The sequence below is a fragment of the Myxine glutinosa genome, chromosome 11 (genome assembly GCF_964187855.1).
Source record: "Myxine glutinosa chromosome 11, kmMyxGlut1.1, whole genome shotgun sequence".
In the NCBI taxonomy this organism is placed as follows: domain Eukaryota; kingdom Metazoa; phylum Chordata; class Myxini; order Myxiniformes; family Myxinidae; genus Myxine; species Myxine glutinosa.
The window spans coordinates 131162512-131179439 of record NC_136271.1 but is presented as its reverse complement, the minus strand read 5'-3'; the positions used below and the strand labels follow the sequence as shown (position 1 = coordinate 131179439).

At 38.9% G+C, this 16928-nt stretch overlaps 3 protein-coding genes across 3 annotated transcripts in view; 2 read left to right on the top strand and 1 right to left on the bottom strand.

The window, feature by feature from the left end:
- The window catches only part of THBS1 (thrombospondin 1), a 59386-nt gene extending 57826 nt beyond the window's left edge, over positions 1-1560 (top strand). The window contains exon 21 of the mRNA XM_068131030.2: positions 1-1560. This exon is cut by the window's left edge and continues 1483 nt beyond it. The gene's annotated coding sequence lies outside the window, so the exon portion shown is untranslated.
- Positions 1-16928, top strand: part of LOC144894359 (uncharacterized) — a 460407-nt gene that overhangs the window by 417106 nt on the left and 26373 nt on the right. The window lies entirely within an intron of this gene.
- FSIP1 (fibrous sheath interacting protein 1) overlaps positions 5847-16928 on the bottom strand; it is a 94897-nt gene continuing 83815 nt past the window's right edge. Inside the window, exon 12 of the mRNA XM_078787132.1 lies at positions 5847-6613. Within this exon, the coding sequence (XP_078643258.1) occupies positions 6119-6613 (495 nt within the window). The 3' untranslated portion in view covers positions 5847-6118. The remainder of the gene's footprint in view (positions 6614-16928) is intronic.

Genomic DNA, 16928 nt, shown 5'->3' with positions numbered 1-16928 from the left:
ATATGATGTGATATGATATGAAATATATATATATATATGTGTGTGTGTGTGTGTGTGTGTGTGTGTGTGTGTGTGTGTGTGTGTGTGTGTGTGTGTGTGTGTGTGTGTGTGTGTGTGTGTATATATATATACACACACACATCATTGGGTTAAGATGATTGGGATTGTCCATTGTATGTATGTATGTATATATATATATGCCATTTATCTCATCAATCCTTTTCTTACCCAGGGTCTGCACTATACTCATAAAATTGATATCAATATATCTATACATAAGAAAGTATGATGAACTTAACTTAGTACAGAAAACATACTGCATGTAAAATCTGCAATACAACCAGAATAACTATGGGGATTGACTTTGCTAATTCACATCATGAAGATCGGCTCCAAGCAATCAGCAATAAACCGCATTGAAAACAAGAATGCGATGAAGCAAAACGCACATGCACTTGTCAGACACAATGAAACAGAGACAGGACAAGATGCTATGGTATTTACCCTGTAAATACACGAGTAAACCTACAGTAAACACAACATCTGATTAAATTAAAAAGATTTGCTTAACTGCAATCATTGTGGAATTTAAGATGAAGGCGAAAATAAATAAACCTGCAGATGTCTCTTCCCAAACAAGGAAGATCTCGGTCGTCATCATTGCCATCTCGATTCAAGGAGTATTGAATCTTGCAAACATTTCCATCTTCCACTGGTTCTGCTTCAGCCAGGTAAATGCTGGAACGTTTCATCGTTTCCTGTACCAATGCAAGATGCAGGTTATGCGCGATATTGAGTAGATCGGTCATCCTAAACTCACGAATGGTTTTGGCAAAAGAGGAAGAAGAGGGCAATCCGATGTAAATATGAAGTACTGCCTTATTGTGCAGCATCAGTGAGGAAATATGAACATTTTCCTTCCTTATAATTAATGAAGTCGTATAACTCCTAAAGTAGTAAAGGTTTTTCTATTATGCCCCACTCTGTTGAGCGGAACATCTTCCACTGGCCTCTCATCTTCATTAAACCTTCACAGAGTGGAGGATGTCCTCCATTTGCCGAAATGTGGAGTGCAGTACTAAAATCAGCTCACATATACAAAGAGTTTTTTATTTTTCAAATCTGGTCCACTCGTCTTCTCAAAATTCCCTGTAACGACGATGGTACGAAGATTTGTCATTTGACTTGTGTGTTATTCATATTAACGAGAGTGCGGTACAAACGTCTTTCTCATCCTCTAAGTCTGAATGATGGATTCCATGACTGTCATGAGAAAGTGTCTTTTTCTAAATACCACTGCAGTCTAATGGTATATAATTGTGCTATACATAAAATAAGGACGCATGTTATATCGTAGACTCAAGTTCCAACAATAAAATAGAGATGTGTTTTGTGCACAAAACAATCATCAATATTTGCAGTAAATCTTCAAAAACTTTTGGAAGTGCTTTGTACATCAAGGGTATTTTTTTTTATGTTTTAAGCTGTCTCTGATGTCCATTCTTCAAAGAATATCTATTTTTCAAAAATTATTAAATAAAGGATTTTTTCAATGAAAAACTCTCTTTCTGTTGTTATTCAATTGCAATATGTTTGATAGCTTTTCAATGGCTTAATATTACAATAGGGCTGATCATTATTGATCATTTTGATCAGATCAATAGGGCTGATCATTGATCAGAGGCTGAATGGAGAAGGTGGATCAGACTCGGCAACGGTTGCTCGAGTGAGATGTGCATGGAAGAAGTTTCGGGAACTGAGTGGCGTGCTGATGAGGAGGGGAGTGTCGCTGAAGCTGAAGGGAAAGGTGTATGCTGCATGTGTGAGAAGTGTTATGATTTATGGGAGCGAGACATGGGTAATGAATGTAGAGCAGCAACGAAGGCTGGAAAGGGTGGAAATGCGAATGGTTCGATGGATGTGCGGAGTATCGTTGAGAGAGAGGAAGACAAATGATGAATTGCGAAAGATGATGGGAATATTGCCTGTGATTGATGCTGTGAAGAGGAACAGATTGAGATGGTTTGGTCATGTATTGAGGAAGGATGAAAGTGACTGGTTGAGAAGAGTGATGGAAGTTAATGTAGAAGGAAGTAGAGGACGGGGAAGACCGAGAAAGACTTGGCTAAAGATGGTGGAAGAAGAAATGCGGGCAAGGGGGTTAACAAGGAGAGATGCAGAAAATATGGCAAAATGGAGAAGATTGTCATGGGGACCGCAAGGCTAACCCCCGCTCTAGCAGGGAACATGGCCTTAAAATGCATGTTGTTGTGTGTTTGTGTATTATTGATCATTTTACTTTGGATCATTTTCTGGTGAAGTGAGCAACACAAGCAATTTCTAGAAAAGCTCAAATTCATCACAAGAGCAGATACAAGTATGGACAGATGAGACGACTAGCGAGTGCAGACAAATGACAGCAGTTAGACAAATCCACAAAGGATATCAGAAAGAGGCACATCCACGCGTGAAGGAAGTAAGGACCAGAATGACACTATTTGTTTTGCTGGTTATATATTCTCTTTTGGATTTTAATTGTTTTTAAAATGCTCGATGAAAGAAGACAAACCATTAACGTTGACCCAGATGCCAACGCGTTCTTCACATTAAAAAATAAAAAATTTGTTCTTCACTTTGTTTTGTTTTTTTTCAATTTACTTTGTAATCTAAATCCATGAGTTAATTTGAAGCCAGGTTATATTTTATCCTTTTATCTGTGTGCATTTGCTCATTCCCAAAATGCAACAATGAAAATGGCCCCTTCCAGGTAGGCTGCTGACAGATATATGGAGATGTTTTTTCAACTTTGTTTGCTATAGGACTTCTCTCTTCTATTTTTCCTTTTCTTTCATTTTTACCTGCACAAAAGTTCTCTGTAGAGCTATAAATGATCCATTTTGCACCATCAATAATGGGACACTATACAAGGCTGTGTGACACCATTCCATAACGCTTGTGCTCAGCATAAACAGCACCTAGAACTCAGGGTAGAAGTACTAAAACCATCAACAACAAAGCCTCCATTGGAATAATTTGCTTTTTTAAAATTAACCGCTGGTTTGCTGCTTTGGTATGACATTCCCCAGTGATATCCATTGAACGTTCTTTTTGCCTCGCACAGCAGTGCACTTATTGTCTTTCATCTGCACGGTGATTGCTGGAGCATTCGATTTAGCGTTTTATTTCGTGCGAAAAGGAAAGGAAAGCATGGTACAAATAAGGGTAGTAGGGAGGGAAGAAAAAACCCCACCATTCGCCCCAATAGGTTTGTTACCCTCGCCAGAGGAGAGGGTATTGCATTTGAGTACGTTTGTTTGTCTGTTTGTCTGTTTGTTTGTTGTCTGTTTGTCCGCACAGAATAAATATGATTTTCTCTGCAACCGTTGGTCCGATTGACAGCAAATTTTCACCATAGGTGCAACTCCACCTGCAGAATTTTTAAATGATAATTATGACGTCATAGGTCACGTGGTTCGGTCGCCATCTTGAAAAAACCGAAAAACTTTGCACCTCTATATCTCCGAAAGTGCTGAATAGAAAAAATTGAGACATGGCTCATTGTAAAGAACTCTCCATGGGGAATAAAATATGTTAATCATGATGTCATAGGTGCCTCCATTATGACGTCATAATTCGACAAGTACAAAACTGCATCCGATCAAGATGAAATTTCTTGAGCATAATCTCGGAATAAATTAGTTTCGAAAAAAAAGAATGATGACCTCATTGGTCACGTGGTTCGGCCGCCATATTTGTTTTAACACAATAGCCTTAAAAACCACTGAAAATACATCCTGGCGACGGTTTGCAATCTCTGATTGCTCTTTTTCTTGTTCCACTGGCAAAAGTAATGAAGGTCAGATTGCGGGAATAGACTGCAGATTGCATTTGCAGGAATATAACATTCTTCTCCTCTGAACAGTTGCTTCAACTATATAAAATATTGATTTGTCCTTGTATAGAGTACTGCTCTTGCATCTCGGGAGGTTCTAGCTCCACATACTTACTGGACATAATTGAATCCAAAGTAATCCGACTTATCAACTCTCCCAATCTGACCTCTGACCTCAAAACTCGACCCGCTCGAATTACGTCGAAAAGTTGGATCTCTTTCTCGTTTCTACAGATATTAATTTGGTTTCTGCTCCTAAGGTGTGTTGCTTGTGTATCTCCTCCGTTAGCGAGACCATGGAATACTCAACAAGCCACTACGTCTCATGATTATTATGTGGCTATTGGTAACTCAAGGGTGGGCCATTATGATGTTTGTTTCTTCCCCTCCACTGCCAAACTTTGGAACTCTTTACCTTCCCATGTATTTCCAAACACTTATGGCCTTTTCCTTTTCAAAAAGCTGGGTTTTTTTACTTGCGCAAAAACTCTTAGACTCTTCTCTCTTTCTTCACTTTTCTATCAATGCAGCTCTTTTATTTAAGGTCTGGCCTCAATGAGGACTATATGTAGTCCGTGACGAGCCTTCACCATAACAAAAAGGGTCTTGAGGATCTAATGAGGTCTTGAGAGTCTAAAGTGTCTCAAGGGTCTCATGGAGTCTTGAGGGTCTAAAGGTTCTTTAGGGTCTTGAGGGGTTAAAGTGTCTGAAAAGTGGTGGGGTCTAATGGGGTCTTAAAGGTCTTGTGGGATATTGAGGGTCTAAAGTTAAAGCTCTAAGAGGTCTTGGGTTTAAAGGGTCTGAATGTAAGGTCTAAATGTCTATGAGGTCTGAGGTCTAAAAGGTCGAAGGAGTCTGAGAGTTTAAAGGGTCTAAAGTAAAAGGTCTGTAATGTAATGGTTTAAAAGGTCTAAGGGATCTAAAATATCTAAATATCTCAAAGGTACGTTCCAATAGTACGTAATTAACGCTACACCGCACGTGTTGAGTAACAACATGGCGCCTAATAAAAAATATATTCATAACAATAAAGAAAATGAGTTGGAACAAATTAGAAGACAATTCAATAAATAATAAAATAACTGTGACAGAGCATGACCACGATGTTGCTCAATGAGAGACCATGTGCAACACATACATTCTACAAGTAAATAAACCAACTTATCTATAAACAAAATTCTGTGCAAAAAGAAAGGCTTTGAGGATTGGCAGGGATGAAAACAAAGCACAGGGGGAAGATAGAGAATAAAAGAAAACCTACCATAGTAAGAAGAATACAGCCACCTCGTGTAGTCTACCCTGGGCTGGGGGGCACGTGGAAGAAGAGGGGGCTCGTTTGATGTCGTGTGAAAGTCCAACAGGATAACTCTCAGGGTGTGTTCTTGGTCACCACACCACACCCACCTACGAACTCCCTCAAGGCTCCAACCTCTCTGCCAGCTTCAGGGGAGACACACTCACCAACTCTCCCCGAGGCTTACTAACCCCACCTGGCACCTTCAAACCACAGGTTTTAGAGCTCCGCGTCCCTTGGGGTGGTGTGTTCTCTCTCAAGGCGATGTGATCCATGGGAATTAATATTTTTAAAAATGAAAACGAGATGTGGGAAAAAGGAAAAAACAGGTCCATGTGACGTGTGCCCCTCTAAATAAGCTAAATGAATCCCCTTAGTCACAAGATGTCCACAAATGCTATTCACAAAATACGTAAGCAGTTATGGTTATGTCATGATATAACTGAATACTATGGGAGGTTTACCACTCCTTTCCATGCAAGTTTCAGTCTTGTTCCACCTATCACAAGCTTGTTAAGCCTACTTAGCCCAATCCTGTGGATAATATTAGTTTGTGTAAGTCGTGTTTCCATTCAACTCACTTGGTCAAGGGTCAATGAAGATCTCATGGCTGCGATTCGTTCCCTTGTTCTCCATAATAAAAACAGATGATGCAATATTGTCCTTGCTGCTGCTTTTATTTATACAGTATAATGTCAGAAGCACTGCATGCCATTCTCAAATAAGTGATGTCCCAGAACATCAGACATGCTAACATCAATTATTTGTGATATATGATGTACAATGGGTAAATTACAATGAAGCTGATATTAAATGAAGTGACAACACACGAGTTCAGGCTGTAAACTGTGTGTGGATGAGATAATTCGATGTATTTGGTTCAAGAATAATGTGGAGGGGAGTGGGGGGGGGGGGGCAAAAAAAAAACTTTTTCAATATTCATCAAAACAATCCTCATTTTCATTAATGTCATTACCAAGGACAGAAAACTCCATTTGCCAACTAGAGCCATCTATATCCTGAAGGTATTGCGGATCTTTGAGGAAGGCAGGTCGCCTGGTACTCTCAACATTGGGAACTTTGAGGTTGCACAAATCACTGTTATTATAATTGTGTGGTTTATCATCACTGCTTATCGGCCTATCAATTGTACTTTTATCTGTGCCACTCTTCACAAGTCTGTCGATTTTACTGCCTTCCAGCACCTGACTCATGTAGTAGGAAGGCCTCTGGTCGAAAGTCACCGTATCCTGTAGGTCTCCCTCAGGGTCATCCGAAGCACTGCTGGAGGCACCAGCATCCTCCAGCAGTTGGATCAAAGCATATTCTGGAAGTGGAACTGCATCGCCAGTCTGACAAGCATCACCTTTACGAGAGGTGCATTCCCAAAGGAGATCTTCAAGCTGTTCCTTGGTTAACCTAGAGTCCTGGGTAGAAACGCACACCGGACGGAACATCTGCTGGAGGATTTTTTTTAATACACATATATATATATACTATATATATATATATACATATATATATATATATATACAGAATCGAGGCTCGTGTAAGAGCAAACACATTGAACATGAAAACATGCACAGACACATAAAACATACAATGAAGGGAGCGGGAGACAAGAGGGGAGGGAGGAAAAAATAAAATGATTAAATAAAATGATTAAATAAAATGCACTGCTCACCTGAATCACATTTCGTGTGTTTGGTACAAATCTGGCATCTATAATAGTGATTCAGGTGGTGCATTGATTGGAGATATTGATAATGAAGATATTGATATTTGTTCAAACTGTAAAGTTAATCTTCTGCTTTAATCTTGTGTGGAAGTGTAACTCAGTGTAACTCATTGGTTGGAACTGGTAACGAACCAAGGTACGAGCAGGTGGTCGTAAGAATGTCAGGAATGCATCTCGCCCTGTCGAAGCTGGGAGTCCTGTTGTGTAGCTTTAGCACGACCCCGGGCTAACATACATTCCCAAGCCCGTACTATTGTCTTTCATCGGGATGCAAAGAGGATGAAGCAAATTCCCAGCAGGGAGGAGCGAGTTGGTGCCAGGAAGGCGAGCAGGATGACTGAGTAACATTGCTGTGGAGAAGGGATTACGATTTCAGCGCACAGAGGATTAACTGAAGTTTGCCCATATAAACAGAAGAGACTTTGAGTCAAAGAGCACTCATCCTCAGAAGCCCTGCCCGACGGAATGAACGCGTACCACGAGTACGGCGCTGCAGAGAAGACATCAGCCACGAAAGAGGGACTATGCGGATAGAGTTACCTGGTCCATTGAGTTAAACGGTAGTTATTTGGTATTGGAATGAAGTGAACAACCAGTTAATAAAGTTGTGATCTTTTGTAAACCTGTGACATCATTGGAGTCTTGAGTCTCACAACACTTCCTCGACAATCTGGAGGCACCGCTGGATTTCGAGTGGACTTCGCCAAGGTAAGCATGGCGTCTTGGGGATGGTCCATTATGAAATACGAACCTGTGTTTAATTCTGAACATGGTGGAGGATGTGTGTGTGGGGCTTGCCGCGATATAGGTAACATAACGACAATCCAAGGAGTGTAAACGTATTTTTGTCACGACCGTCCGAGGTAAAAGTCACGGATGGAACGTTTTAAATGATTCTATTATTCGTGTGCTTGCGAGGATGCGTACGTTATACGCTGGGTGTTAAGAGCCTTACTCTGGTCTGCAGGCAAATCGGCTCATGAAGTGCACCATGAGGCGATTTGTTTGCCGGTTCGGTAAGGTCCGTACACGTGTACAATCGTGTACACCCGTTTTAAATTAATAAATAAATAATTTTTTTTCAGTTTTCCCGCCATGTCTAAAACTCGTTTGATCAACGTATAAATTAATGACAGACAACGCCATCTCATGCCGGTCCAGAATTATTGTGAAAGATGGCGATTGGATGAAAATTGCATACCGACACTCCCTCACTGTCCCTCATTGTCCCTCATTTCCATTTCGGCTACCTGTCTCTTGCCCCCGCTCTTTCTTGCGAAATGAATGTTCTTTGAACAAGTGGAATGATTTAGGAATGTTTAGAGGTCATTGCAATATTAATTACTTGGGATCATTTGTGAAATTTCATGAACAGATATGTGCAATGGATCTAATTTGAGTGAGTATGAGAAAATTTGGTGCAGGATTCGTGGAATGTACAAGGCTGGTACATGTGTTTAGCACTTGAAGACGTACCCCTGAGCTGCCCGCTCTAGGTGTGCGATTAAGGCGGCGGACAAAGAAAGTATTATATACAGATATTTTTTCAGTCAAATTGGATGGGAAAAATGCACTTTTATATTTTCCCCCATTGCAATGTGCTTATATTTTGGAACGGCTAGGGGGATTTAAATAAAATAAAAATGAGTAAGCTTTTCAGACATGCTTCACGGTTAAATGAAAGACAATAATTAAGCGCTTTGGGGAAGGCAATGGCAAACCACCCAATGTCGTACACGATATTTTCAGCACGATCATGGATTTGAGAATGCATGTAACTTGCAGTGTTGAACAAATTAATACAGAGAGAAAGAGATAGACAGGGAGAGAGAAAGACATAGAGAGAGAGACAGAGAGAGAGAGATAGACAGAGAGAGACAAACAGACAGAGAGACAGAGAGAGAGAGAGACAGAAAGAAAGAGAGAGAGACATAGAGACAGACAGAGATAAAGATGATATTTAGACAGATAGAGAGAGACAGAGAGAGATAGACAGAGAGAGACAAAGAGACAGACAGACAGACAGAGAGAGATAGACAGAGAGAGACAGAAAGTGAGAGAGAGACAGACAGAGAGAGATAGACAGAGAGAGACAGAAAGTGAGAGAGAGACAGACAGAGAGAGATAGACAGAGAGAGACAAACAGACAGAGAGACAGAGAGAGACAGAAAGAAAGAGAGAGAGACATAGAGACAGACAGAGATAAAGATGATATTTAGACAGATAGAGAGAGACAGAGAGAGATAGACAGAGAGAGACAGAAAGTGAGAGAGAGACAGACAGAGAGAGATAGACAGAGAGAGACAGAAAGTGAGAGAGAGACAGACAGAGAGAGATAGACAGAGAGAGACAAACAGACAGAGAGACAGAGAGAGAGAGACAGAAAGAAAGAGAGAGAGACATAGAGACAGACAGAGATAAAGATGATATTCAGACAGATAGAGAGAGACAGACAGACAGACAGAGAGAGATAGACAGAGAGAGACAGAAAGTGAGAGAGAGACAGACAGAGAGAGATAGACAGAGAGAGACAAACAGACAGAGAGACAGAGAGAGAGAGACAGAAAGAAAGAGAGAAAGACATAGAGACAGACAGAGATAAAGATGATATTCAGACAGATAGAGAGAGACAGACAGACAGACAGAGATAGACAGAGAGAGACAGAAAGTGAGAGAGAGACAGACAGAGAGAGATAGACAGAGAGAGACAGACAGAGAGAGACAGAGACAGACAGAGAGATAGACAGACAGAGAGAGACAGACAGAGAGAGAGACAGACAGAGAGAACCACAGACAGAGAGAGAGAGATAGACAGACAGAGAGAGAGATAGACAGACAGAGAGAGACAGACAGAGAGAGACAGACAGAAAGAGAGAGAGATAGACAGAGAGAGAGACAGAGAGAGAGAGACAGACAGAGAGAGACATAGACAGACAGAAAGAGAGACAGACAGAGAGAGAACATTTTTGGGAACGTTTTGGGAACATTCAAATGTTGGGTTTTGCTGACGTTTCCACAACGTTGTTTCAACGTTTTTCACATTACTTTCCTGCAACATTGAAATAATGTTGTTGTAAAACGTTTCCACAATGTCGGTAAAACGTTTCCACAATGTCGCTACAACGTTTCACTTTCGTTGTTGCAACGTTTTGCTCCAACGTTTTGGGAACATTCAAATGTTGGGTTTTGCTAACGTTTCCACAACGTCGCCACAACGTTTCACTTTCGTTGTTGCAACGTTTTGCTCCAACGTTTTGGGAACATTCAAATGTTGGGTTTTGCTGACGTTTCCACAACGTCGCCACAACGTTTCACTTTCGTTGTTGCAACGTTTTGCTCCAACGTTTTGGGAACATTCAAATGTTGGGTTTTGCTGACGTTTCCACAACGTCGCTACAACGTTTCACTTTCGTTGTTGCAACGTTTTGCTCCAACGTTTTGGGAACATTCAAATGTTGGGTTTTGCTGACGTTTCCACAACGTCGCTACAACGTTTCACTTTCGTTGTTGCAACGTTTTGCTCCAACGTTTTGGGGACACTCAAATGTTAAGTAAATCGGATATGAATTCACGAGTTATTTAATTATTAGCGATTAATGAAGTACTTATTTAATTAATTACATTTCTTATTACATTACAGTAATTACATTACAGTAATTACCTGAGGTAATTACAGTAATTACAGTTCCGGTAATTACAGTAATTACAGTAATCATTACAGTAATTGCAGTAATCTTATTACAGTAATTACATTACATTAACTCAGGCACCTTTTGAGTAAGGAAGCTGATATTTGGACATGACACTGACCAAGTGATGTGACTGTCAAGGAAAATTTTGATTTATTGATTAATCATTTAATAAATTAACTCGTTGATTTATAAATGACTTATTTAATTAAAATTCCTCAGAGATACATCTTCGGATGAAATACTTGCAGATTGGTTATGCTATGAGCCAATTGATTAAGGAAAATATTTTGTGATGGCCATATTGGCAATTTCGTGGCCATATTCGTGGCAACTCAGTTAGTGCCACTGCACCTTTAAAATGCATCCCTGCGTTCATTTTTCGATCGATTGAGTTGAAATTTTGAACAATCGGATCTGGACTGTCGTTGTTAACGACTCTAGCACGCACCCGTCCAATCAGGATGGAGCGGTATGGTCCCCGGATCATCACTGCCCGCAGTTTTAATTCGTTTTACTTTTTCTCTTGGTCATATAATTTTGAAGACATGCATGTCATGATATAGGAAATGTTTGTTCTGTTGAACGGAATAAATGTTGTTTATTTGTGTGGGTGTGTATTTTTGTGTATTTTGTATATATTTTCACGGCTAATTCCAGTTAACATCCTGCAAAATTTGCTCGTTTTTCTGGCCGAGTCGAAATTGCGTTGAGTTCCTATGGCATGCGCCATTAAAAGCGCTGTGTAATGGTTGAGCTCCCTTTATTTCGTTTTGGTCATGCGGATGAGCAGACAAAGTGACGAATGCTGCGGCTGGAGCAGTAGAAGCGATGTTTTTAATTGAAACGATGTAATTTAATTAAAAGTGGGAGGGGGCAACACCACGCATACCTCTTTTAAGGTGTGTATAAACCCTGGAATAAACGTGGGAGGGGGCAACACCACGCATACCTCTTTTAAGGTGTGTATAAACCCTGGAATATTTCAGCAATCAATACAATGCTGAAACTATGTAAGTTAATTTAATGAGTAATTTAAGGAGTAATTTAATGAGTAATTTAATGAGTAATTTAATGAGTAATTTAATGAGTAATTTAATGAGTAATTTAATGAGTAATTTGATGAGTAATTTAATGAGTAATTTAATGAGTAATTTAATGAGTAATTAAAAGTGGGAGGGGGCAACACCACGCATACCTCTTTTAAGGTGTGTATAAACCCTGGAATAAATGTGGGAGGGGGCAACACCACAAAGCATACCTCTTTTAAGGTGTGTATAAACCCTGGAATATTTCAGCAATCAATACGATGCTGAAATGATGTAATGTACTGTGTAAGATGGTCGACCTTGGGTTTGTTTGGGTTTTGTTGTTTATTTTTGTGGGTGTGTATTTTTGTGTATTTTGTATATATTTTCACGGCTAATTCCAGTTAACATCCTGCAAAATTTGCTCGTTTTTCTGGCCGAGTCGAAATTGCGTTGAGTTCCTATGGCATGCGCCATTAAAAGCGCTGTGTAATGGTTGAGCTCCCTTTATTTCGTTTTGGTCATGCGGATGAGCAGACAAAATGACGAATGCTGCGGCTGGAGCAGTGGAAGCGATTTTTTAATTGTTCAATGATTATTCGATATTGTTATGACTTATTCTCAATAGGTATACTAAGTGGCCATGAGGTAGCCTGTTGCTATGTACAGTTTTATTCTATTGTTGATTATACCACATAGCTGTGGTGATAAAGGAAATGTTCGTTTTAAATAGATGATTATGATAGGACCATGACTATAAAATCATGATGATTATTATGAATGATATCATAGGGTTCAAATGCAGAATGATTGCATGAACTTGGGAAAGAACTTTCAAGCCCTATGGGATAAATTGGGTGTTACAAGCGATGGAGTTTAAAAATTTAGCATGATTGAAGGAATTTTACAGTCTTATTTCAGGAGTTTTACGAAATTTATATTGCCAAGAGATTTGGGTACTATTAAAAGAAAAATGATGAGATATTTTTCCCAAAGAACTTTAATATCTGCCATCCATTTTGGCGGTCTCACGAATGAAGGATGAGTTGCCTTTAGTGGTTGCAAAGAAAATTTGTGAAGACCAGGCAAAATGGAAAAATAGGTCAGATATGACCCTAGGACAGAACAGTGATTCGTCAATTGACATGAGGTATGAACCAGAGGTGACGACCGATGAGCTTCGATCTCAGTCAATAGATGGACCTGTCCTGACATCATTGGGGAAAGGGCTTATGCAAGGAGTCATCCAAAATGATTAATTTGATTTATTGATGAATATTGATAAATTAATTGAAATTGAATAATTGAATTGAACTGAATAAATTTAATTGAATAAATTTAACTGAATAAATTGAACTGAATAAATTGAATTGAATATATTGATTGTTTGATTGATGAAAATGCGGTCTCAAGAAAGAAGCTTTGATATCTTTGTGAGATATTATCAATGTGAAGACAACCTTGGAAAATTGAGCAAGGTGGTGAGTTTATATATAGATATATATGTGCGGTTACCATTGTGTGATTTCCCCTTCAACAGAGCGGACACCTGAGGATTCACCCATTTCATACTGACCCTCTGGATCATCTGCAAATACTGATCTGTGAGATTGGATTGTGCAAAAGCCACAGGTGAGAGAGATTCTCTGGAAATCACCGTTTGAACAGGTGGAGAGATCCTTCCTGGAGGTACGAGTGAAGCTTTAGAGGAACAAACTACAACACATCCAACGCTACTTTGATAAAAGGCAGAATGGGAAATGGAGCCTGCAAGAATACACAAGGACAACCAGAGATTCCACAAAAAGGTACTTGTACACATCATATGTACGACCGTTATGGTGCCGAAGCTATAAGGCAGGTCGAGAATTGGTATTTGTGGACAAAGGGACATGATGAGGAGTTTCCAAGAGATGGTACATTTGAGCGAAGTCGATTGGAAAGATTGGAACAAAGATTGAAAGCCAGGAAGAGACAGAATCTAACGGTAGACTGGCTTGCATTCCATCTTTGGGATGGTGAATCCAGACAACGGGAACAGCAAGAACGGATAACGGATCTAGAACTTAAAATAAAAAGGATACAGGATACAGTGGAGGAGACAAATGCACAACTGCCCTCGAAATTAGGAATGAAAGTGACAGTTGTCCCATCTGATTTCCAGTTGTCTCCCCAAAAAGGACGGTACAGAGAATTTTTTCGTGTTTCAGGAGATAACGAGAGATTGCAGTGGCAACTCAGGGATGTCGAGATGCAGCCCAGCAATACAAGTGCACAGGTGCACAGACCAGGCAACGACAGAAACCGGTGTTTCAAGTGTGGACGGATGGGACATTGGAAAAGAGGATGTCCGTATACCAAAAGGAAGACAAGTTCATAGGGTAAACCAAGATCAAGGGTACCAGTGCTGACCGATACCTCAGACAATGATTAGGCCTTCATTGCGACAAATCCCAAATGACGATTGGCCTCAACAAATTAGATTACTGGACAAACATGAATAACTGTCGATGATTCTTGGGTCTGAAAAGTTTTCGGAGCAAGAATTATTCATTTTTCTTTTGCTTGTAAGCAAATTGATAATTAATTGATCAAATGCCGAAATTGGATCTTTTATGTTGGGCACAAAATTTTAAATTTACAAAGTTTGGAACAATTGCTTTGCAATTTTTTTGGCAAACCAAGTGACAAGAGTCACATCATGATCAGGTGGGAATTTCGGACTATTGTTCCACACGATTGATAGGTCAGTGGTCGACTGACATACAAATGGGTGGGTAGTCAAATTTGGATAAATTATTGTGGGAACTGAAAGGGTAATGTCAATGTGATGTCATAGGGGTTTTCTAAGAATAAACTTTTTGGTCCATTTGTGTATTAGCGCTTATAAAATTGAAGGACAAATTTTGAGAAATTGAAATAAAGTTGACACCCATCCGGATCTGTAAATAAGGGTTCCAACGCAAACAAATACGCATAATGCATGTGTGTGTGGGTATTTTGTGTGTCAGTGTTTTTGTTTTTGTGTATCAATCTTACAAGATTGTTGACACCGACAGTGTGCCTTGTCTGAAAAATAGATAGTTCCATGGGGATGGGATCGCATATCGAGAGAATTCGTAAAATAAAAAATAGAAATATAATTTGATTATGAAAATTATCACTTTTGTCAAGGGAGATGGAGAATAAAGATTTGATTTGCTGAGTTATGAGCAGCTATTCATTAATAGTAAAAAATTGGAAGTAATCTTGGGATTCCATTGTGATAGAATTTATATGAGAATCAAAGCTATTTATGGATATGAGCTTCATAAAAAATGTGGGAGTACAAAATTAGCCAAATTTTGGAGAGGTCTTACACTGACTTCCCAGAGTACTCTGCTCATGGATTTTATATATATATAAACTTGAATTTTATCAGAATATAAATTGGGCTGTATGTATGGATGTGTATAAGGCATAGATGATATGGGAAAATAGTAAAGGAAATTTTGCTGGTTTGAACTATTGTGAGTTTTGAGTTCTGGAGTTCAAACAAAGTCACTGGTTAACAGATGAGAATGGATAGTAAATAAATTCTTCGATGCTGGGTAAATTAACTACGATATTACTAAGACTTATGAGAGCTATTGTTCTTCCTTACACCAGTGCGAAATTATTGGGAAAAAAAATATATATATATATTAGATCCAACATAATGAATCTATAAATGAATGCCAGATGGATAATATCCTCAATTTGTACTAATTATTTGATTGTGGGTAAAGGAATTAATTTATCATAGTGGATTGTTAACAGCAGCCTGAAAATGTCCTGAGAGTGCATCCATGTAATCGGAAATCCCAGATTTGTTTTTACAAACAACATTTTGGTAGAGGTCTTGTGTGGACGAACACTTCCTTGGTAGATAAAAAACGGTACTGCATGCTGGCAGCCACTTTTGCGGCCAGTTAGGCCAAACAAATTGAGAGGAAATTGTAGTTAAATACGTAAGTTACACATGGCTATTTGTAAAAAGGAAATTTGTTGAGATGGGAAACATTTTTCGAAGGTTTATTAAAGTGTTATAATATGACATGTGGCAAGGCAAACTATTGGATGAGAAAATTAGATCTGGCTATAGAATAAATTTATTGACCCCTTGAAGTTAATTCTTCGAATCATTGTTTCACTGGCATTTTTTGTTCAAATTGGAAATAGTTTGGTAGAGCTTTGGTTAAAACCTTTGGTTGCGGTATCTTGGAATGAAATGATAAACCATAGGAGATTGATAAGAATAAGGAAAAAAAAATATGGACCCAAAATAGAAAGTTGGATTCATGCCCCTCATTGCAAACAAGCACATGGGGCTAAGGTGGACGATCCCACAGAAAATGAGGCTGCACCTAGCAGCCCAGCAGAACATTCAGTGGCAGATAAATGATAGTCGTGATTTACAGTCATTTGAATTACATTTTAACACCCCTTGCATTGATAAACATTACATTTTCAACATGTGATATTCCTACTTGGGATAGTGACATTTATTTGCCTACATGACATACAATTACCTGCTGATATTAATACAACATGAGTGAAAAAAAAAAAAAAAAAAAATGTATCACAACTACACTCATGATCAGGGGATTGAGTTCAACCCCGGCAGATAGGGGGATCAGGGTAAGACAAATAATCTGATTTATGTTACATATTAAGGGATTTTCTTTATTTACCTTTTAGGAAGCTTGTTAGTTTGGTATATAATGTTGAATGTCATCGACACAAAATTATGTCATAGGTATGAATATATACAAGGAGTAGCAGACTTGTTTGTTGGTTTAGTAGTTATATTGGCAATTGTTTTAGTGGTGGCTTGCTTGAAAGCCTTAGTGACGGTGTGTTTGAATAAGGTAACCAACAACACGATGATAACGCATGAAGTGACAAATGAGGAAAGAAATGTGGAACCACAAGAGGAAGACTTTTATGGCGACATAAATACTGAGATTAAAAGATTAAATCAAGTGATGTTGCAAATGAATACAGTAGAATTAAGATAATGGCATAACGACAATGTTATGAGTTGTGTCAATTACAAGATCAGTGAACTCATATCACCACGAGTGACACACTGTTAAAAAAAAAAAAAAAAAAAAAAAGGGAAAAGAAAAAGTGGAGAGGAATTATGGTAATAATACATTATGCTTAATTTGTTGGTTTGGGAAAATTTTTGGTGGGAATTAGATATTCCTGTTTGTGATTGTAATCATATACAATTTATTTTCTTAGAGTAGTGCTAAAATACCTG